Source organism: Ailuropoda melanoleuca, chromosome 13 (assembly GCF_002007445.2).
Source record: "Ailuropoda melanoleuca isolate Jingjing chromosome 13, ASM200744v2, whole genome shotgun sequence".
Lineage (NCBI taxonomy): Eukaryota > Metazoa > Chordata > Mammalia > Carnivora > Ursidae > Ailuropoda > Ailuropoda melanoleuca.
Window position 1 is genome coordinate 23,607,281 of NC_048230.1, and position 22,515 is coordinate 23,629,795.

Sequence of the window (22,515 nt, forward strand, 5' to 3'; positions counted from 1 at the left end):
CTGACCCCTGTGCGTGAACATGTCAACTTCCAGCAGACACAGAACTCCCTGAGGACAGGGGCCCTGTTTCACGTTCTCATTCACAACTGCCTTGCATTTACTATACTAAGCTCTCAAAAATACCTCTTTATCTGTACTCTCACACATCAGATTGCTAAATTTGTGTAGCTCTCACACCTAATTTTTGTTTTTTTATTAAGGAGTTTCATTTATTTATTTGAGAGAGCACAAGCGGGGAGGAGGGACAGAAGGAGAGGGAAAAGCAGCCTCCTGGCTAAGAAGGGAGCCTAAGGTGGGACTCGATCCCAGGACTCCGGGATCATGACCTGAGCCGAAGGCAGACGCTTGACCGACTGAGCCACCCAGGTGCCCCTCCCACAATTAATTTTAGATTTAGAATTTCCTTAGGTACTTTGACTTAATTGAAGCCCAAGGGGTCCTCCAGGGGTCTCAGCTAAGTGTCACTTGGAATGTCGGGGAAACTAGGGGTGTTTCGGTACAAGAATGAGAGTTCCTTGTCCTCTCTAGTAACTCTGGCTGGGAGTTAAGAGGTACAGTGCATTTCCTTTCTTCCATTTAATGGAAGTAAAAAAGGGACATGGAAGGGGGCACCCGGATTTGAACCGGGGACCTCTTGATCTGCAGTCAAATGCTCTACCCCTGAGCTATACCCCCAAGGCCTGGTGGCCTCCTCTTCCTTGTCCACTTAAGGTGACTCAGTACCAATCAGGTTCCACCCACACTGGAGTTCTGGCGAGCTTTGTGTTCACAAGCCCCACCTTCTTTTGTATCCATCATCTGCTTTGGCTTTTCTCTTGGAAGCCAATAAACTGGGTGGGGACACTTGAAAAATGACATCCTGGAAACTAGCTTTAAAGGAAATTGACAGAGCACCAGTGGAGAAAACGGCCACAGGCATGGTGTCAGAATTACTATGTCAGAATCCAGAAGCTAACAAGCAACCCCAGATATGTCCTTGCTCACGCCCTGACTCTCGATGGACTGAGGGTGGAAAGGAGAAGGACGATGTCTGTTCTTTTGGGTGGGATGAGTCTCAGGAAAATCAGGAAATCCTTCTCAGGGCCACCAAGCACAAGCTGTTTGGACAGACCACCTGCTCCATTCTCGATGGGCAAACAGTAGCCAGCCTCTAGCCTGGGACACTGCTGCCGCCTGGGGCAGAGCTCTGTGGAGGCTGAGGTGCTCAGTGCTNCGCTGCCGCCTGGGGCAGAGCTCTGTGGAGGCTGAGGTGCTAGTGCCGTTCCTTCTCCTGCCATGGGCAGGGGAGAACGGCCACCTCCTTTCTAGCCTGGCACTCGTGGGCATGGAGCATAAGGGAGCAGGCCTGAGGATGCCCTCTCTCCTCCCACCTGCTCTCCGAAGGCTAGAGAAGCTGAAGGTGGAGAAACTGCCCCCCTCCCACCTCAGCAAAGAAACAGCACACTCGGAGGCACAAATAACATCATTGTTTATTTAAAAATAGCATTAAGAGTTCATCTAAACATGTCTTCTATTCAGGTCCAGGCGTGGGAAGGGAAGAGATGCTGTTAGAAGAGAGGGAATTGGGTGACCTCTCCAAAGACAGACGGGCGCTGGCGGAGGGATGGGGTGTTCCGGCGATAGCCAAACCGACCATTGAATCCCTTGATCGTTTTCAGTTCAGCATTGTAGTGATCATGCCCGGTCACCTGCTGGAGGGAATGCCCTTGGGGGCGGAGAGAGAGGTCTGAGCCCCCATTCAGCCCCCTCTTGCTTTTCCCCTGCTCCCACGCGGCTGGTATAGAATGTGCTCCCCATGTCCCAGCTGAACCTTCCATCCTCAAACGTCTCAAGCCTCTTGATGAAAAGCCGAGAGTTGATGAAGTCAAGCAGACAGATAGCTTTCTAGAAACGAGACCGCATACCAGGAGTAGCACACAGGAGGAGCGTGAATGCTATGTGCTAAGGGGCCAGAAACTTCTGGGCTTGGCTCAACTTGCCTTGCTCCCAGGAGGTCTGAAAACATTTCACCCTTGCTTCGGACCCACGTGGAGAAAATGGATGAGCTCAATTTGGGCAAATGGTGCCAAGGGTCATGTGACTAGAGTGTGGCCAAAGGGTGATGGGGTAGGGGTGGGAGGAGGGTTCACACTGTCAGAAAAACCTCTCTCAACCCTTCCTTTCCTGTTGCTCGATTGGGCCTGGAAAAGGAGCAGGACACAGCCTGTTCAGGGAGCAGGGAGGGGAACATACATGGGTTTTTGAATTGGAAAGAGTGGAATTCCAATCCCAGCTAAGCCCTCCTTGGCCAGTCACTTCCCCTCCGTCCACTTCAGTTTGCCCAGCTGGAGCGCAGGGGGAGTGTGAGAGTGAAAACCACCCGACCTATAGCAGCTGCTTTGTCACCAAATAGAAGGAGCACACGACACCATCGGCTCCCGTCTGAGAAGAAAAGCTGGGGACACAGTCCCAAGGCCTCTCCCCCACTCCCCCAAACTAGGGCTCTCTGTGGCCCAATTTCTCTCTCTGAACTGGAACGCACACCACTCTTCCAGGGGGGTCCACACCGAGGCTGGAAAGCCAGGTGGCACTTGCCTGCCCCTGCCCAGTTTCTCCTGTTCAGGTATCTCTGTCCTTCCCCAAAGATGTGGAAATAATCCACTATCCAGCCGTCTCTTCCTGTGCCACCGTGATCCTGAGAGTGAGGGAGAGAACACAGAAGACTGTCAGCCACGGTGTTGAGAGGGGCGCCAACAAAACTCCCTTTGGGCTTGTTGCAGGGGGAGAGAGACAAGGTCCCAGCCTGGGGCCACCAGGCCAGACAGATTAAATAAAAATATACCTATTGACCTATCATCTCTCAGGGAGGGGCAGGGCATTAAAGGCTCAGTGTCTGCTGCCGGACAGACTGGTTACAATCCCAGCTCTGCCTAGTACTAACAAGCTGAGTGACCCTGGGTCAACGACAGCTTTTCTGGACCTCAATGTCCTCATCAGTGAAAGGAGGTTTGCTGTAAGATTTAAGTGAGATAATTCAAGTAAAGGGCCGGGCATAGTAAAGGTTCTTTAATTTTTTTTTTTAAGATTTAATTTATTCGAGAGAGAGAAAGAATGAGCGGGGCGGGGGGGGGTGTCGAGGGAGAAGCAGACTCCCGCTGAGCAGGGAGCCCCAGGTGGGATCAGGACCTGAAGGCAGCCGCTTCACCTACTGAGCCACCCAGGCGCCCCTAATTTACTTTAAAAATAAACAATATCATGGGGCGCCTGGCTGACTCAGTCCGCAGAGCATGCCGCTCTGGATCTTGGGGTCCTGAGCTCAAGCCCTGCGCTGGTGGTGGAGTTTACTTAAAACAAAACAGAAAAACCCGTTATCTTTATGTAAATGAAAACAATACCTACTACAAACGGTTGGGATTAAACCCTTATAAAATGGAATACAGTAAGTTTCAAAAGCGCGCACATCATATTATTTTCAAGCAGTTAAAACACTTAAGTTTTTCTCTTTTTTCCTCCCAGTCTCTGGTTCCTTCGGTCGTAAAAGTTAGGCAAGTAGAGAACCCGTACATACTCCAGCATGGGACATAGAGATGTGTCCATACACATGCAATGCACACCCAGGCACACACCCAAACACACACACAAAACCCAAGATCTGTTCGCAGAATAACCCCCATTAACCCCACCTGTCCCCTCCCCATACCGCTGTGACACATGTACACAAACCGCTGTGACACATGTACACAAATACTGGAGGTAGAAGTGTTGGAAACAGTTGCAGCCATCAGCAAACAGCCTCAGGATCTTCGATCCCGGGTAGGACTCCGCGGAGGAGAGGCGGCACCCACGAGGGAAGGGGGAAAGGCCGGGGGAGCAGCCAGGTCCGCAGAAGTTCGGGAAGTTTCCTTCCCACCTGCTCACAGAAAGTCCCCTCGAGGGTGCCCTTCTGTAATTGTGACATCACCAAAGGAGGGCGCCCCGTCCGGCGGGTCTAGGCGTTGCTTTGTCTCGTTCGCTGACGTCACAAGCATTTTCGCGCTTTGAGAGAATCTGCGGCGCGCGATCACCCCAAAGGGTGGTCCGTGACGTCGAAAAGGACAATGAAACCGATTGGATTGGCAGGGGCGGGCGTGAAGCCCCGTTCCCTAAGGCTGGCTGAAACCCACAATGAGATCGTTCTCGAAATCGGGGGGGCGGGGGGAGTGATCCCGGGAGCTCAGGAAGCTCAATCCCTGTCCCCTGCCTGCGCCAGCTCCCGGCTTTCATGGAGGAAGCCGAGGGGGGTGGGAGTGGGGAGCCCTCCCTAGTGGTAAGATGCCCGGATTTGGGAAGTCGGGGCCCCGCCATCCCGGTTAAGCTCTGCGGGGCCGGTGTTCGTCCGGGGCGCTCTTCTAACAACCTGCTCGGTTTTGCGCAGAATGGGCGGAACCACGTGGCTCTGGAAGTAGCGGCGGGCGTGGTAGTCCTGCTGCGCGTTGTAGGGCGGAATCGCCGACCAGAGCTTGGGCCGCAGGCGCTCGTGGGTGCGGGCCACGGTGCTCACCACCACACCGTCCAAGATGAAGCCCTTCTCCAGCCGCAGAGGACGCTTGCAGAAGTGCGACATCCCAGCCACTGCAGCCTCCAAGGGCTTTCTGGCGGGAGTGGAGGGCCCTAGGTAGGGGCTCCCCTGCGCATTAGTCGGATTGTTACGTGGTGCGGTGTCACAAGACTGCTGTGACACAAACCGTATTGTCCCCTCCAGCAGGGTAGGCTCTTAGGGCTGTGGGGTTAAGTTGCTTGCAAGGCCCTGAGGTGAAGGGTGACTAAGAGGAGACCATGCAAGAGGAATTGGAGATTGGAAGGGGTATTACTGAATTTAGGCGGTGTGAACGCAGTCGGACCCAGCCTCCTTCTCCTCCTCCCCCACCTTACTGTATACATTTCCCAAACTCGGTTCCGTTGAAAAGCTTGTACCCAGAATGGCTCAATGAGTTCAGATACCATCTACTTCCAACTCTCATTTTCCCTAATTGTTAAATTGAAGGTCAAACACATTGAGATATTCCCTAAATCCATTTAGATCCAGGGCCAGAATTCAGGTCTCCTGACTTCCACTAAGTCCGCGTAAAGCGCTTCTCCCCACCGAATTATTTTCATCAGCCAGTATTCCTCCTCCTGTTAAAAAAAATTTTTAAACCAGAACAGAAACTGAATGGGGCTCCCTGTTCAGGGGGGTCTGCTTCTCCCTCTGCCCCTCCCACCACTCATGTTCTAATAAATAAAATCTTTAAAAAAGCCCAGCAGGTTGACACGTAACCGTATTTTTCCCTCTGGCTAATTTTATGTACAAATGACAGGATACTGCAAACCACGAACAATCATTTCCTCTAGTTGCTGTGATTACAGGTGATTTTACTTTTTATTTCCAAAATTTTCCCTTTGAATATTAAACCCTTATGCAGATGCTTTACACATCAAGGTGCCTTATTCAGTGCTCCTCACACCAACTCTGAGGTGCTATTATCATCCTAACACAAGACAACAGGATCCGGGAAATCTTGTATATTCATTATTATATGAAGGAACATGTATTTTTTTAAAAAGATTTGAGACCTTGAGTGAGAAAGAGAACAGGAGCAGAGGGGAGAAGGAGAGGGAGAAGCAGACTTTCCACAAACAGGGAGCCCGCTGTGGGGCTCCATCCCAGGACCCTGAGATCATGACCTGAAGAAAGGCAGACGCTTAACCAACGGAGCCACCCAGATGCCCCAAGGGCACATGTATTAATTAGAAAAAGGTTGCTTTGTGTCTATACACAAACCCCAGCCATTCTAGCTATTTAACGCTCAGGATACTTAACATTTCTATACCATGACAGGTGAATTCCTAGAAATCTGATATTATAGAAAATTAAGTCTATAGTTTGAGTCCATTCTATTAAAATTTGGAAAGAACCTGGAAGACAGAAAAGGCAGGGAAAGAGGCCCAGCCCTCACACCTCTTATTTGAAGCAGGACGGTGAGAAATTTCATATAGAGAGCTCATATAAGGGGATAAAAGGATTTTTAATTTAAAAAAATTTTAAAGATACTGAGAGCAAGCACAAATGGTGAAGGGGGGCGGGGGAGAGAACAGGGAGCCCAGGTGTCGGAGTCGGCCCAGGGTCCTGGGATCATGACCTGAAGGCACTTAACTCACTGAGCCACCCAGGCACCCCAAAAAGGATTAATCGTAAATGGAGGACCTGGAGGCTTCGTGTCATATTAAAGGCTTCAAATTCACCAGGGTGGAGGATAGAGTAGGAAGACAGATCTGTTTGAGAGACTTCTGGATTTAATATTCCTTAAACCAAGATAGGCTCAGCCTTGGTTCTCAATCTTGGCTGCACCTTGGAATCTCCTGGGGATCTCTGAAAAGTACTGATGCGTGGGTCCTACCTCCACAATCTGACTTAATTGGGTCTGGGATATTGCCTGGACATGTTTCTTATCTCTTCTGGTTGAGAACCACTGATAAGGTCAAGATTCCATTCTGAATCTTGAAGGACAAAAGGGTAGTCATTGTATCATGTGAGTATGCCTAGTGTCTACACATACTCTTAATCTTCAGCCTTACAAAGAACACCTATCTTGCGGCGCCTGGGTGGCTCAGTCGTTGGGCGCCTGCCTTCGGCTCAGGGTGTGATCTCAGGGTCCTGGGGTCGAGCCCCGCATCGGGCTCCCTGCTCTGCTGGGAGCCAGCTTCTCCCTCTCCCACTCCCCCTGCTTGTGTTCCCTCTCTCGCTGGCTGTCTCTCTGTCAGATAAATACATAAAATCTTTGGAAGAAGGAACCAAAAAAAAAACAAAAAACACCTATCTTAAAACCCTATTCAACATCTTTAGGCCACACTGTTGACCCAAACCTGCAGAATGCCCATTTTTTCCTCAGGCCCCAAATGTCACATAATATTCATGGTTTAGAAAGAAAAACACAATGTCCGATGCTTTCAAGCGGAATTTGCCAAGGTTTACGCCCACTGTGTTAATTACATCCCCTTTTATTCATGAACTAGGGTTTGGCAGGTACAGCTATCCTGTCAAAACATTTTAAAAGATAGCAAAAACCATGCAGATACTTTTAGTGACTTCATTACCTTCCACAAGAGCAAATTCACATAGCAATCATGTGTTAGGCTTCACAAAGATAGCCCTTTATGTGCTGGTTTATTCAAAGAAAACCCGTAACTGCAAGTGTGCACACGTACACACGCACCTGGTCCTTCCTCACACCACTCTGTGAACGCCACGTGTCCACCATCGGACTGTTCATGCTATCTTTTTTTTTTTTAAACGATTTTATTTATTTATTCGACAGAGATAAGAGACAGCCAGCGAGAGAGGAAACACAAAGCAGGGGGAGTGGGAGAGGAAGAAGCAGGCTCATAGTGGAGGAGCCTGATATGGGTCGATCCCAGAACGCCGGGATCACGCCCTGAGCCGAAGGCAGACGCTTAACCGCTGTGCCACCCAGGCGCCCCTGTTCATGCTATCTTATCTCAAATTAAGTGCACTGCAGTTACGTGGGGTAACTATCATCGACCAGGATCCGCTATCTGCAAATTACTTTAGGGACTCCAAACACAAATGGGAAAATCTGAAAGTTTCTGTAGAATCACAAAGCCCAAGAACTGCACTGAGCAATTTCATTTTACCAACGGTTAGGGGATGTCAAAAAGAGTGACAGAAAAGAACAGGAAGGCAAACATTGGGAGCAAATAATTTTTAATTTTTTTAAACAAACACACCAAAGAATCATGCAATGCTGCCGGCATTGGATGCAATCCTGGGCCACAAGTCTGCACACTCCTTTGCCACTGGTCCTGTGATGGCAGAACCTACATAAAAAAAGAATGAGGGGACAGATAAGATCGATCCACCCAGAGGTTAAGTCATCCCGTCTCAAAGACCTGGGCAACAACTGCGGTTTCTTTCTTACCTTTCATTTCACCTTTATTGTTTACTATGACCCCCGCGTTATCTTCAAAATAGAGAAACACACCATCTTTTCTCCGGTATGACTTTCGTTGTCGAATTACCACTGCTGGATGTACTGAGAGAGAAAACAGGACAGCAGTCACTAACCTGTCAAGTTCCAGTGCCACAAGAAAAAGCAGTTTACATCTCACCTAGTTCCCCAACATTTCCCACTTGAACATAATGTGGACTCACCGTTTGCTTTTCATTTCCTAAAAGCCAAGTGTGAGAGACAGTGCAAATACCAATCACCCCTTAAGGAAAGACCTTACTCCAAGTCAAAACTGCCTGCACTTCCTTCAAGTGTAAATCTGTACTCTCTTTACAACAATCAGCAACACTCTAGCAGGAAACTTGCTAAGCACGTTCTATGCTTGTTCCCATTTCACCCAACAGGTGGCTGCCTAGTATCACAAAATGGGACCCCCTTTTGGACTGAGTAAGTAGAGACCAAGCTATTAACTCATTAGGCAATATTCCATCCCAGTATGAATCAAAACCTCTAAGAAAGTACATACCTTGATCTAAAATTCACTGCTTTCAAGAGTTTGTTGGGATCAAATATGTACCATGTTAGATTTTACGAATAGAAGCTCATTTACACACCAATTTAACCAAAGAAATCCTAGAACTAAAGATGTGCGTGTATGTATACACACTCTGTGAACCTCAGGAGTACGTCCAGGATCTTGACCACACACTCTACACATTTTATCAAATGCCTAAGTGCGGACACATGTCGTTTTATTAGAGCAAAAACTTGGAATTAACCTAAGTATCTCATGGCAGATACACAAAAACAGAATCATTTAAAAATGATTATGTCTAGGGGCGCCTGGATAGCGCAGTCGTTAAGCGTCTGCCTTCGGCTCAGGGCGTGATCCCGGCGTTCCGGGATCGAGCCCCACATCCGGCTCCTCCGCTGGGAGCCTGCTTCTTCCTCTCCCACTCCCCTGCTGTGTTCCCTCTCGCTGTGTCTCTGTCAAATAAATAAAATCTTTAAAAAAAAATGATTATGTCTATCGGTAACTTTTCATATGTAGGACAATCATCTGTGAAGAACGAGTTATGGAAGGCCGTGGTCCCATTTAAGAAGTAAAGCTTACAAGCTAATTTTTTGCACTTAAGTCAGAAAGAAAGGACAGGGCGCCTGGGTGGCTCAGTTGGTTAAGCATCTGTCTTCGACTCAGGTCATGATCTCAGGGTCCTGGGATCAAGCCCCGCTTCGGGATCCTTGCTCAGCGGGGAGTCTACTTCTCCCTCTGCCCCTTCCCCCAGCATGTGTGCTCTCTCTCTCTCAAATAAATAAAATAAAATCTTAAAAAGGGGGGGGACGTTGCCTGGGTGGCTCAGTCTGTAACGCATCTGCGTTCCGCTTGGGTCATGATCCCAGGGTCCTGGGTTTGAGCCCCGTGCATGGCTCCCTGCTTAGCTGGGAGCCAGCTTCTCCCTCTCTCAGTCCCCTACTTGTTCTCTAATAAAGAGATAAAAATCTTTAAAAAAAAAAAAAAAAGGACGCAACAAAACATTAACAGTGACCATCTCTTAGAAGTCTGAAAGTTGGGTAAGTAAAGTTTAATATCTTATTTCCTATGTAATTAACTGTGTTTTAACTTTTTGTGGAACTGTTTTCCAGCGTCTTAAGTAACTTTAAAAAACCTACCTGCACTAAAGTAAACCCTTTCCCAGACCTTTCATCTACTGCACTTGAAAGAACTGAAGTCAGAGATCACCTGCAAACCTTGACCGTCACCAGCTTAGAGACCTTGAACAAGTTACTTAACCTTCTGACGTTCAAATTTTCCTCTTGTAAAACAGGGATTAACAGTTACATTTCTTCGTTCAAGATCAGACACTGCAAATACAGGATTTTTTTTGGTAAGGATAGGGATCCTGGCTATCCTGAGGCTAATACTATCTCTATACATAAGATGGCCTCTGATCAGGGGGTTTTCCCCCCACTTAAAAGAAATCTCCACACCCACCGTGGGGCTCGAAGTCACAACCCTGAGATCAAGTCGCATGCTCCACTGACTGAGCCAGCCAGGCGCCTCTATCTCTGATCAGGTTTTTAACAACGAGATGCACACTGAGGAGTAACTATTATTTACCGAGAGCCTTCTCTGTTGGACCCTCGTCTACTCATAACCATTTTTTTTTTAATTAAAAAGAAATCTTTTTTAAATGTATACTCTACGCTCAATGCGGGGCTTGAACTCATGACCCAGAGATCAAGAGTCACATGATTTATCTACCAACTGAGCCAGTCAGACACCCCTACTCATAACCATTTAAATTCTCACAAATGACCAATCTAGCAGATGAATAAGGGCACACACAAACCCAGGACTCTGGACTTCCAGAACTGCCCCTTTCCACATTTCTGTTATATGGAAGTCTAAGGTGAGGGGATATATTCATTCAGCAGAAATGAGGACAACTAAGATACATTAACAGTTGTCAATTCACTGTTTTTAAAACCATAAAGTGTTCTCTGGTCTGTCCCCACGACAACCTGATTGAGACCAACAACACATCCAGCTGCCATCTCACCAACAGTGCTAATGGATTGCTCTGCCCTTCTCTGACGGCTTCCCAGGCCACAGATCAGACCCAGCAAGTGTTCTAAGAGGAAAGCCTGTGCAGTTTCACGCAGATCCCCATCTACACATTGATTAATCAATGCCTAACCACACTGTTTGATACTCCAAGCCCTCAAGTGAGTCTTAAATGTAAACAAAGATTTCTGACCCCAGAAACACCAGGGGGTGGGAGGGGCGCTTGTACAGGCCTACGAGGAGTAACTGCAGTATGTGGCCAAGACCACATTTGTACTGTACATCAAGAGACGGCTCAGATTTCTCCAGAAGAGCCAGATATCCCAGGGCAGAGACAGACTAAGCAGGTACAAAAGGGAAGTTCAGGAGCTGAAGTGCATGGAGTACGAGGAGCTCTAAGGCCAGACAAGACATTACAGGTCAGAAGTGCTCTGAAATCCTTCCCCCCAACTCATACACCTAGTGGGACTAAGCAATGGATAGCTTCCTATTTTAGTTTCTACCAGAAAAGATTTAGAAGCAACTATGCTTAACTTTTGACAGGTCACCATTTTGAGTGAATCTCTTCTATGAACAAACAAACTCAATCTTAAATCAGGATGACTATGTCATTCTGTACTTGCTAAGTGTTAGGTCACAGGCCAAACGCTCTACACGCTCAGCTTATTACCTGAATCTCACAACCACTTGAGAAAGTATGCAAGTATCACTCTTCCCCTTCAAATGAGTAGTTCCAGAAAAGAAAACTTGCCTGACACCTGGTCAAGCTCTGAATGCCTACCAAAAAATATGCATTTACTGGGGCACCTGTCTCAGTCAGTAGAGCGTGCGACTCTTGATCTCAGGGTAATGAGTTCAAGTCCCTGGTTGGGCACAGAGATTACTTAAAAAAACAAAAAGGAAACAAATACAGCAAGACCAGGTAGGGGAGAGAAGAGTCTCTAGGACAGCAAAAGCAGAACTTCAGTTACAGATGTTTATCTCACACTGCGTCTCAAAGGAAATCAAGCTTTGAGAAGCCTTCACAATGGCAAAATTATTCCGTTTTTCCAATAAAGGGAAAAGTCCTTCAACTGTCCAAGCAATGAAGAGGATTCAGTGTGTCTAAGACTCACCCTTCTTTCTGAGCTCTGGTTTGCCTTTCTTCACTGTGGCCATCACCATGTCACCCACACCAGCAGCAGGAAGTCTGTTCAATCGTCCCTTGATGCCCTTCACAGAGATGATATACAGATTTTTGGCTCCTAGTGAGAATGTAAACAAAAGTGATTTTTTTTTTTTTTGCGGATGGTGTAACCTCTCCCAGCACTTTAAGCCTCTCCCTCCGTTCATACTCCTAAGCAGTTAGTTCCCCCCAACCAAGGCGAACACGTTGTCACACCACCGATTGAAGCAAAACAACACAACATGCTGCTGCTTCACCCAAAAGCAGTGTTTTTACTCTCCCCTTCCTTGACGGCTCAGCAGGTCATTAGTAAAGGCCCACCGAGTGCTTTTAAAAGGGGAGTTTGGCGGAGTGCAGCTGAAGGTCTTACCTGTGTTGTCAGCACAGTTGATCACGGCTCCTACCGGAAGACCCAGGGAAATGCGGAATTTCGCACCGGAGGACCCACCACGTCCTGCGGGGAGGAAGGAAAACAGGATAGGGGTCACTGACTGGTCACGGTTCCGAGTTTCCCTCACACTCTCACGGTATACATTCACTCGCACACGCTTTGGGCAACGGTATACTCAACACCCCCCCCGGACACCGTCTACCCCTCCTCACGCACCACCCGGTTCCCACAGCAAACAGCCAATTCCTCACTATTACCGCCCTTACGTTACGATTAAGGGGCCTGAGCCACTCAATCCTCGCTCCAATTTTTGCACCACGTAGTTCTCCGTGCAGGACGGGAGATCGCACGCGTCGTCCACTCTGGGGCCTAAGCCAGTCCCACTTCAATATCACTCCTGCAGCGCCACGCGCAGAGGGACCCCGCGGGGTTTGCTCTAAACTCCTGTCCGGATCCTGCCAACTCAACTCTCCAGGCCCCCCCCGCCGCTTTCGGGGGCCCTTCTACCTCTCTCACAGCGCCCTCCTCTCCGTCTCCGCCCCGGAGGAGAGCAAAGCGTCCCAGCTGCCCATGGCCGCCGCTCCGGGGGAGGCCAGCAGCCACCTCGCGACAGATGGCGAAGGATACTCAAGAGTCAAAACCTTACCTCGCTTCGACATCTTGAACGCCGGAAAGGGACAGAAAGGAAGTAGGTACAAAGGACTCTGGGATATGAACTTTGATGCCCCGCCCAGTCTCGTCACGTGGCCCGGAGCCTGCTCAATCCGCCTCTTCCCCCACCTTCCGCCCTCCGCAAGGGCGCTGTCTTATTACGTGATAAGTCCTGGGCGTCGGTTTGAGCTCTCGTTGCGAAGTGGGAGGTGTGGGTGTTGAGGGCTGCTGGAGGGAATGACACCCGGAGTCCCTCTTTACGAGCTCTAAAGTAGTTGGGGTTACAGAAACATTGGTTAACTTACCCAGAAACCTCTTCTGAGCACGTAGTATGTGTCAGGAATTTCGCCGGGCACTGGAGGTTCAGAAATGATTGAAAGGGCCTGTGCTGTGTAGGGGCCCCCAAAGAACACAGAGAATGGGGGACCAAGCGAAGAAGAGCTCTAAATGGTGTCGTTAGGATGTGGTATTGAAAAAAAAATTGTGTTGAAAAGAGATTGCGACTAAAAATCAACACCCCCCCCCCAAAAGGATGTTGGTTTTGAGTAAGAGCCATTCTAGCACTACAGATAATTCCATATATGTGTGTTCGGTCCCATACCAGTTTGTATTTTAGATATCTTGGTTTATTAGTTACCATTTTCACAGCTTCAACCTCCCCTTCTTCTGGCTTCTTTGCTTTTGTCGATCTGTTCATTCAAATATTTATTGAGCACCTACTTTATGCCAGGTACTGTCATGGGCATTCATTGGACTATAGTCAGGGAAAAAAGCCAGATCAACATTCTTGCCCTTAAGGATTCTGCTGGGGTGGCAATGATAGTGGATATTCGACACTAAATAGATACAATAATTGCAGTGTATCATATGTAAGATGATGTGTACTATGGAAAAGTAAAAGAACAAGTTAAGAGGGATCCTGTAGTGGGAATAGGGGCAAATTGCAATTTGAAACAATAGGTTCAGTGTGGGCTCCATGGACAAAGTTTGATATTAGAGCAAAGACTTTAGGTGAAGGCATTAGCAATATGAATTCTGGGAAGAACAGGGGAGATAGTTGTCCGCCAATGAACGGCCCCAAAGCGGAAGTGTGTCCGAACAATATGAGGACCAGCAAGGAAGCTGGATGTGACTGGACAGAGTAAGTGAAGGGAAGAGTAGCAGGAGAGAAGGTCAGAAGTAATGGAACAAGATTGTGTAGGGCTTTGTACACCACTATGGACTTCGGCATTTTTGGACTGGAATGGAGAACCATTGCCCCATCTTAAGCAGAGGAGGGACATGAGCTGACTAATATATCAGAAGGATCACTCTAATTGAGGCTAGACCGTGGGAGAGGATGCAAAGTTACAAGTAAGGAGATGTGTTAGAGACCTCTTGTAATATGTGATTTGGACTACAGTGGTAGCAGTTGAGGTAATGTGATGTGGTCAGATTCTGGATGTGTTTCGGAGATAGAGCCAACGAAATGTAGGGTGTGAAAGAAAGGAAGGAGTCAAAATGTCTCCAGGGCTTTAGGTCTGAGCAAGTTGAAGATGGCATTGCCATCAGCTGGGATAGGGAAAACTACGGAAAGAACAAATTTGGGGTTAAGAATAGGACATAAGTAAAGTTAAATGTCTATTAGACAACCAAACAGGATTCAAATAACAAGTTGGACATATTAGCCTGGAGTTCTGGAGAGAAAGAGCTATAAATTTGGGAGATATCAGCATATAGGTATACAGTTGACCCTTGAACAATCCTGGGGTTAGGGGCAGTGACTCTCTGTGCATGTAAAAATCCATGTATAACCTTTGATTCCCCTAAAACCTAACTATTAATAGGCTACTTTGACTAGAAGCCTTACCAATAAAACAGTCAACATATTTTATATGTCATATGTATTAATACTGTATTCTTACAATATAAATAAGAGAGAAAAGAAAATGTTATTAAGAAAATCAAAAGGAAGAAAAAATACATTTACATTACTGCACTGCATTTAAAAAAAAATGGGATTGCAGTTCAAACCCATGTCGTTCAAGGGTCAACCGTGTTTAAAACCATGACAGTGGATGAGATCATAAAGAAGTAAGGGTAGGGGTGCCTGGCTGGACCAGTATGTGGAGGGTGGGACTCTTAATCTCAGGGTTGTGGGTTTGAACCCAATGTTGGGTGTAGGGATTAATTAAAAACAAAAAATCTAAAAAAGAAGTAAGATCAAATAAAGACCATGAGCTAAGCTCTGGGGCACTTCAACATTAAGAATTCTATAAATCTGTACATTTATAAATCTCTCTTCTCACTCTTAAAATGCCTTCACTTGATCTTGCCAGCTCTCTAGCTACCAATTTTTTGCTCTCCTTCACTTCTCAACCAAATTCCACGTGTTTCTCAATATATGACTTCTTACCAAATTAGTCTCTCTTGATAAATGGAACCGCCATCCATCCAGGTGTCCCATCTGAGACTCTTGTCCAAGTTCTTCTCAGTTTGTCTTCTAAAAGTCTGTTACAGTGCTGCCTGGCTGGCTCAGAGGGGAGCGATGTGACTCCCAATCTCAGGGTTGTGAGTTTGAGTCCCATGTTGGGCATGGAGATTACTTTAAAAATAAGAAAATTTCAGGGGCGCCTGTGTGGCACAGCGGTTAAGCGTCTGCCTTCGGCTCAGGGCGTGATCCTGGCGTTGTGGGATCGAGCCCCACATCAGGCTCCTCTGCTATGAGCCTGCTTCTTCCTCTCCCACTCCCCCTGCTTGTGTTCCCTCTCTCGCTGGCTGTCTCTATCTCTGTCAAAATAAATAAATAAAATCTTTAAAAAAAAATAAGAAAATTTCAAACAAAGTCTGTCATATCTACCCAGTTTTTTCCATCTTCTCTAGTATTGCCCTGGTCCATGTCTTTTTGTGTGTGTGTGTGCAAAAAGGTGGTTTTATTAAAGCACCGGGGCAGGACCCGTGGGCAAAAAGATCTGGTGCACTTGGGCTGTGAGCTGCCCTGGTCCATGTCTTACCTAAACTATTTCTGAAGCTTCCTAGCATACCTCCTGACCTCTGTTTCTCCCTCCACCCACTCACTTTTCATACAATGACCAGGAATAATTTTTCAGAAATACAAATATTACAATGTCACCCTCCTTGAAATCCTCCAGTGGTTTCTAGCGCTCTTAGAATCAAAGTTAGAATCCATATCACAGCCTACTAGGCCCTGATCTGGCATCGCCCTGCCTGGTCAACCTCGCCTTGCCCCACACGTGCTCTTGTTCTGATGAGTTGAGTTTTTAGTCCCAGATACTGCCCAGGCTCCTGAATCCCCATAGACCTCACACATGCTGGGAGTACTCTACCCTGCCTACCCGCTTCATGTACACCATGTCTACTGATTTTTCAGATTTCAGCTTAAATGTCTCATAGGGAAATCTGTCCTGACCCTCTTTCTAGGTCATAAGCTGTCTTAACGTACTGTATTTTTCTTTCGGATCTTTCATACTACTTAATTACAATTCATAAATATATATTTGAAGATTTTCTGTTGAATCACACCCCCCCAAATAGTCTATAACTAATCTATAAGCTCCATAAAGCCTGGGTCCGTGTCCTTTGTGTTCATATCCCTAGCACTCAGCGTGGGGCCTCACTCAATAAATACATGTTAAATGGTTGCTGAACAAATGAAGAAGTCAATCTCGATCATCTCCATATAGCAGGATCCTTGCACGAAGAACCTTTCATTCACTTATGGGAAAATAGAAATAATTGGAAAATAATAGTGTTTCTTATAAAGTTACATTTGCTCAATTTAAAGGACTGCCTATTATTCTGGAATTATCTTCTTTCATCTTTTTTGGTGTCAAAAATGTTCCTTACAACCCTCAATCAGCTTTCCACCCTCCCAATGCTGTTGTTTTTTTGGTCATTTCAATGGTGCATGAAAACCAAATGCATAGGAAGTGATCAGTTCTACTTCCTTATTTCCTGCATGCACACATTCTTTGAACCCTGTAGCTTATGTCCTCACTACATGACTGAAATTATACTAGAAATGATATATATTGAAAATTTATATTAGAAAGGTCACCGCGACCTACTCATTTTCAAAATCCATGGACACTCCTCAGTGTCTTACTTGACCTCCACAGCATTTCACACTGGGACCATTCCCACCTTCTTAACACTCTTCACCCATGTTTTCCATGACACTGCTAATAATAGAAGTTACTATTTATGGAATGTTGCTGAGTCTTAGTCATTGAGTTAAGCATTTTACTGGAATGTGACTTCTCGGATTCTCCCAACAACACTGTGATGTAGGTATCATTATTATTCTCATTTTACCAATGAGAAAACTAAGAAATAAAAAGGTAAAGTCATGTGTCCAGGATCACACAGCTTGTGAAAAGCAGAGCTGGAATGCCACCCCAAATCTGGCTGATTCCAAAGCACAGTTTCTAAGCCGCTATGCTCTTTCCTCCTGTATTTCCCTGGGTGATCACGTCCACCCTGACAGCTTCCGTTGATGTCTATATGCCAGTCCCTCCTCGGTCTATATCTCCAGCCCAGACATTTCTGCTTAGCGCTTGCCAATATATGGAAATGATTGGGATACCTCCAACCCACAGGCACTTCAAACCTGGCATGTCCAAAACAGAAATCATCATTTTCTCAGGAAATCTGCTCTTCTGCCTGTATTCATTTTCTCTTCNTTTTTTTTTTTTTTTTTTTTTTTTTTTTTTTTTTACTTTTTAAAGTAAACTCCAAGCCCAACAAGGGGCTTGAACTCACAACCCCAAGATCAATGATTGCATTCTCTACTGACTGAGCCAGCCAGGTTCCCCTCTATTTGTCTTCTTAGTTGGTACTTCCAACTGATGGTGCAGTTATGTCTGACCATAACATTCCATTGCTTAAAACCCCTTGCTGGCCTTCTAGTGCTTATAGAATAAAGTCCAAGCACCTTAGCACAGCACTGGAGTCTCCTCCTGAAATGGCTTACCTTCTCTCTGGCCTCATCTCCAATCACCTTTCCTCTTACACTTCATTCTCCAGCAACACCAAACTGCTTAGGATTTCAGGACTTTTGCTTTATTCTCATCTTCTTCAAAATTGTGCTCAAATGTCATCTCTTCCCTGTGCCATTTCCCAACCCCAGGATGCTCTCCCCTGAGCCACCTCTTTACTTAAGAGTAGTAGTTCTCAAATTTTCATCTGAAGACCCCTTAACATTCTTAAGTTATCGAGGACCCCAAGAGTTTTTGTTTACGTAGGTTATATCTATTGACATTGGCCAGACTAGACATTAAAACTGTGAAATGTTTAAGTGTTTGTTAATTCAATTAAGAGAATAATAAGTCCACTGCCTATTAAAAATGCATAACATCTTAAAATAAAAAATACATGTTTCCAAACAAAAATAATTTAATGAGAAGAGTGATTTTGCTCTGTTTCTTTTGGAGATCTCTTTAATGTCTGGCTTAATGGAAGACAACTGGATTTTCATGTTCCCACACTTAAGCTGTTGTGATAGCACACATCGTGGTAGCCTCTGGAAAGCTCTACTGTACACTCATGAAAGAACAAGAAACAGATAAATAATGAGGTAAAATTAGCTTTTCCCAGGAATTCCCCAGGCCATTGTTTCGGAACCACTGACCTGGATGGAGGACCCTGGAATGGTTGCAGACATTCTCACCTTATACAGTAATTCCTTTGTTTTCATGTTCACACAGGTATTAGAATAGAACCTGAAATCCTTGCTACTGTAGTTTCTGACTTTCTGTATTCCCAGAACACTCTGTAGAACGGACAGGAGGATGCATGCTTCGTTAGTATTGTATCCCTTTTCTATCATCCCGAGAGTGGTAAAGCTTAAAAGTGAACACTACAGGGGGCACCCGGATTTGAACCGGGGACCTCTTGATCTGCAGTCAAATGCTCTACCCCTGAGCTATACCCCCTCTGCTGGAGGAAGAAGGATTATACCTTTATTGTAGTGTTCAATGACCAGACCTCTCTGGTGATTAATAATAGTTTAGCACCTGTGATTGACTGTCTAAGGTTTCCCAGGGTGATACAAAGAACCAAGAGGAAATTACAGAAGCAATCTGGACACAAATGGTGGGCGAGGAATGCGAGGTCCACTCTGACCCAGGCTTGAAGGTCCTGTGGGGGGTGTGGATGGGATTCCCTCTCTCCATCAATTACAGGCTTTTCTACCTCAGGCATCTGGGAATCCTTCCTTGCATTGCCAGGCTCCCTGCCTGCAACCAGAGCTGCACTGAATCCCCAGCCCAGGGCTCTGTGCAAGAGAGGAAATACTTCCCCTGTCCTTCTTCAGACCCTCTCTGCTCCTGTACCAGACAAGCTTCTATTGTCTCCTTTCTCAGCATCTTCAGTCACTTCCTCTCCCCTGGCTGCTTCAAACATCAACAGGTTTCCCCTAGATCGGAAAGCCCTTCCATTGCTTTGTACAGCTGTGGTCGCCTGCACATTTCTTCTTTCTCGCTACCCATTGTTAAGAAAGCCAGTGACTTCATTTCTCTCATTCTCAGTGACCTGTCTCTGCAGTTCGGCTACCCTGCATTTGCCCTCCTGACTGTCAGTAATTTTCCCCGCTGGAGAATGTGTCTTGGTTTTCCAACTGGATTGTGAGTTCCTTGAGGGCAGGCATCACTTTGCATTTCTCCTTGTACTCCCCATAGGAGATGGCACAGCGCCTGGTTCGCTACACGCCCTGGTTTGTACTTGCCAGCCAAGCCACAACCCTGGTTCAACTCAACTACCACATGACACCAAGCTAGCACCCAGGCAGCTGAATTTTATTGGAGAAGAGCTCACACGTCCTGCATCACCTCTTCGATCTAAAACAGGCTAGCGTCCTTGTCTTGTATGCTTACTCCACTGGCTGGCTAGGTCCACGTCCTTACTCTCCTAAATGTCTATTTCACACACTTTCTCCTGTCTCAGACCTTCCATATCTTATCTCTCCTCACTCTCTTAGCTGAAGAGCTGGACTCTTTCTTCCTTTTCGGAGAAAATCAGCATTGGTCAGAGCCGTGGCGTGCTGGTAAATGGCTAACAAGGGGCTTCAAAGGACCTGGTTTATAGCATTTGCTAATTCCCACGGTGCAAATACTCCCACCTGTCAATTTCAGGCTACCGCAATGAAGTCAACTGGCTTTTAAAATGCCTGAAAATTCAATCATCGGTTCTCACAAGCAGTATAAGCCAAATCTAGCACACTTCTGGGATTGACTACCTCCTGCATCAACTCCCCACTGTACACTGATGACTCCCAGAATTACATTTCCAACCCAGACCTCTCCCTGGTCCCCAGAAGTAACTGGATCTTCAACCGCATACTTAACATCCCCTCTTCAATATCTATGGGCACCTCACTCTTAACACGTTGACCCATATTAGCATATAAAGTCCATGAGGATGGGGGCTATACTGTTTTACTTTCTGTGTAAGAGATTTAAAAAGAAACTTAATTTTTTCCCCTCTAAACTCACTCCTTTCCCGGTGTTCTTTAACTCAGGAAACCACACCACCACCCACCCAGATAGTGAAGACAAAAAAAGACAAAAAGAGTCACTCTTGATTCTTCTGTTTTGCTCCTCTTCCTCCATCCAAAGCACAGGAAGCATGTATCTCCTCTTCCGTGGCCAATCTGGAGCCCTCCACTCCTCTCTGGCTCTGTTGTTCCCATTGTAGTAGGCTAAATAATGGTCCTCCAGATATGTCTGTGTCCCAATCCCCTTGTGAATATGTTAGCTTATAAGATAAAAGGCATATGTGGTTGCAATTAAGAATACTGAATCGGGGAGGTTATCCTGGATTACGCGGAGAAGCTCAGTTGAATCACAACGGTCCTTGTAAGAGAGAAGCGGGAGCGTCAGAGACAGAGAGAAGATGTAAGGATAGATGCAGAGATCAGAGGGTGAGAAGATCCTATCCTGGCTTTGAAGATGAAGGATGGGGCCATGAGCCCAGAAATGCAGGTGGCCTCTGGAAGCTACAAAAGCCAAGGAAACGGATTTTCTCCTAAAGCCTCCGAAGGAGCACAGGCGTGTCAACATCTGGAGTTTAGCCCAGTGAATTTGGTTTTGGAATTTTGACCTCCAGAAGTGTAAGATAATATATTTGTGTTGTTTTAAGGAAATAAGTTCGTGGTGGTTTGTTATAGCAGGAGTAGGAAATAAGTACACTGTTGTGATCCAAGACCCCACCACCATCTCTCACCAGCACTGCTGCAGTAGAATCCTAACCTGTCTCTCTGTGCCCATCTTTTTCTCTCCCTTTATTGTGGTAAGAACACTTAACATGAGATCTGCCCTCTTCACAGATTCTTAAAGATTTAATTAATTAATTAATTAATTTGACACAGAGAGAGGGAGAGTGCATGAGCAGGGGGAGATGGAGAGGGAAAGGCAGAGAATCCCGAGCAGGCTCTCGGCTGAGCGTGGAGCCTGATGTGGGGCTCAATCTCATGACCCTGAGATCATGACCTGAGCAGAAATGAAACCAAGAGTCAGATGCTCAACCGACTGAGCCACCCAGACGTCCCTTCACAGATTTTTAAGTGTTGAGTACAATATTGTTAACTATAGGCACAATATTATATAGCAGATCTAGAACTTAGTCATCGTGTATACCTGAAACTGTATGCCCGTTGGTTAGCAACTCCCTCTATCTCTTTCCTCATCCCTGGCCACCACCATTCTATTCCCTGCTTCTGTGAGTTTGACTGTTTTAGATCCCTCATACAAGCGGAATTACTCAGTGTTTGTCCTTCTGCGATTGGCTTATTTCACTCAGCATAATATCCCATGTTGTCAAATATTGCAAAATTTCCTGCTTTTTAAAGGCTGAGTCATATTCCACTGTGTATATTCTCTATGTCCATCTTTGAGTCCCTATACATCTTCCCTACAGCAGTGTGGGAGATGATTTCAAATCCCCGCTCAAAACCATCCCATGGCTGGTTTTTCATCCATTTGGAATAAAATCCAGATTCCTTACCTTGGATTACAAAGCTCTCAATGGCCCTGGCTACCTGTCCGGCTCTTTTTAATCGCCCTCCCCTTGTCCACCTCTCCAGCCTCTGGCTCTAGGCACTCGGCGGGAGTCGTTCTACTACCTAGAATGCCTGCCCTCCTAGATAGCCAACTGTCCCCTTCTTGTCTTTCAGATGCGATCTTTCTAGTTTCTGGTTTGCGTTCACTAGATTTTAGACTCGGTGTGAGTGAGAACAGAAAGTTCGTTCTCCACCAAAGTAGAGTAGCTGCTCCGTGCAAAGAGAGAGCGACTGCTAGAGAGTATAGCCAGGGGATGTCTCCCCGTGGTGTCTTGTTAGCTGGTGTTTGTATTCTTTTTAGAGAGACCAGGGAAAAGGATTCCCTATCCAGTTTTGCCAAAGACTGTTTTCTAACTTCTTTGGGTAAAGAGATGGGTGGGGTTGGGGATAGAGAATGGAGCCTATTTTGAAAAGGCAGTTTGGTACCTGACTTCACGTGTTTTCAAAATGCCATGTCTTCAATTGGTATATTAGTTCTGTTCCTCCTTCCTAGAAAATTCAGTGTCACCCAGCAAGGAGAAACTAACTGAACAAATAATGTTCAGGATGAAAAATCGAGGATTGTGGTAAAGAGGATTTACCAAGCCTCTGCCAGCAGAGGGGGTATAGCTCAGTGGTAGAGCATTTGACTGCAGATCAAGAGGTCCCCGGTTCAAATCCGGGTGCCCCCTTGGCTACTTTTCCGTTTTTCACATTTGTTCAGGTATAACCCGCCCGTCCGTA

The 22,515-nt window shown here is 46.3% G+C and overlaps 2 protein-coding genes and 4 non-coding genes across 6 annotated transcripts; 1 reads left to right on the forward strand and 5 right to left on the reverse strand.

Annotated features, from left to right (window-relative positions):
• Positions 1-603: 603 nt before the first annotated feature.
• On the reverse strand, positions 604-675 carry TRNAC-GCA. The gene has a single exon. It is a non-coding gene; the product is annotated as a tRNA-Cys (tRNA).
• Positions 676-1,451: 776 nt separating this feature from the next.
• Positions 1,452-5,097, reverse strand: C13H17orf98 (chromosome 13 C17orf98 homolog). Its single transcript, XM_019797050.2, has 3 exons — positions 4,376-5,097; positions 2,575-2,674; positions 1,452-1,705 (listed from the first exon to the last, which is right to left on the reverse strand). The coding sequence occupies exons 1-3, from the start codon at positions 4,580-4,582 to the stop codon at positions 1,548-1,550; spliced, it is 465 nt and encodes a 154-aa protein (XP_019652609.1). The 5' UTR covers positions 4,583-5,097; the 3' UTR covers positions 1,452-1,547.
• A 2,636-nt stretch (positions 5,098-7,733) lies between these two features.
• RPL23 (ribosomal protein L23) lies at positions 7,734-12,760 on the reverse strand. The gene is given in 5 exon segments (NM_001304923.1): positions 7,734-7,833; positions 7,935-8,048; positions 11,646-11,774; positions 12,066-12,149; positions 12,733-12,760. Coding segments are annotated over 5 exon segments (423 nt in total). The 5' UTR covers positions 12,746-12,760; the 3' UTR covers positions 7,734-7,750.
• LOC117795836 lies at positions 11,901-12,035 on the reverse strand. Its single transcript, XR_004619990.1, has one exon. It is a non-coding gene; the product is annotated as a small nucleolar RNA SNORA21 (small nucleolar RNA).
• Positions 12,761-18,598: 5,838 nt separating the features above from the next.
• TRNAC-GCA lies at positions 18,599-18,670 on the reverse strand. The gene has a single exon. It is a non-coding gene; the product is annotated as a tRNA-Cys (tRNA).
• A 3,721-nt stretch (positions 18,671-22,391) lies between these two features.
• Positions 22,392-22,463, forward strand: TRNAC-GCA. The gene has a single exon. It is a non-coding gene; the product is annotated as a tRNA-Cys (tRNA).
• The last annotated feature ends 52 nt before the right edge of the window (positions 22,464-22,515 follow it).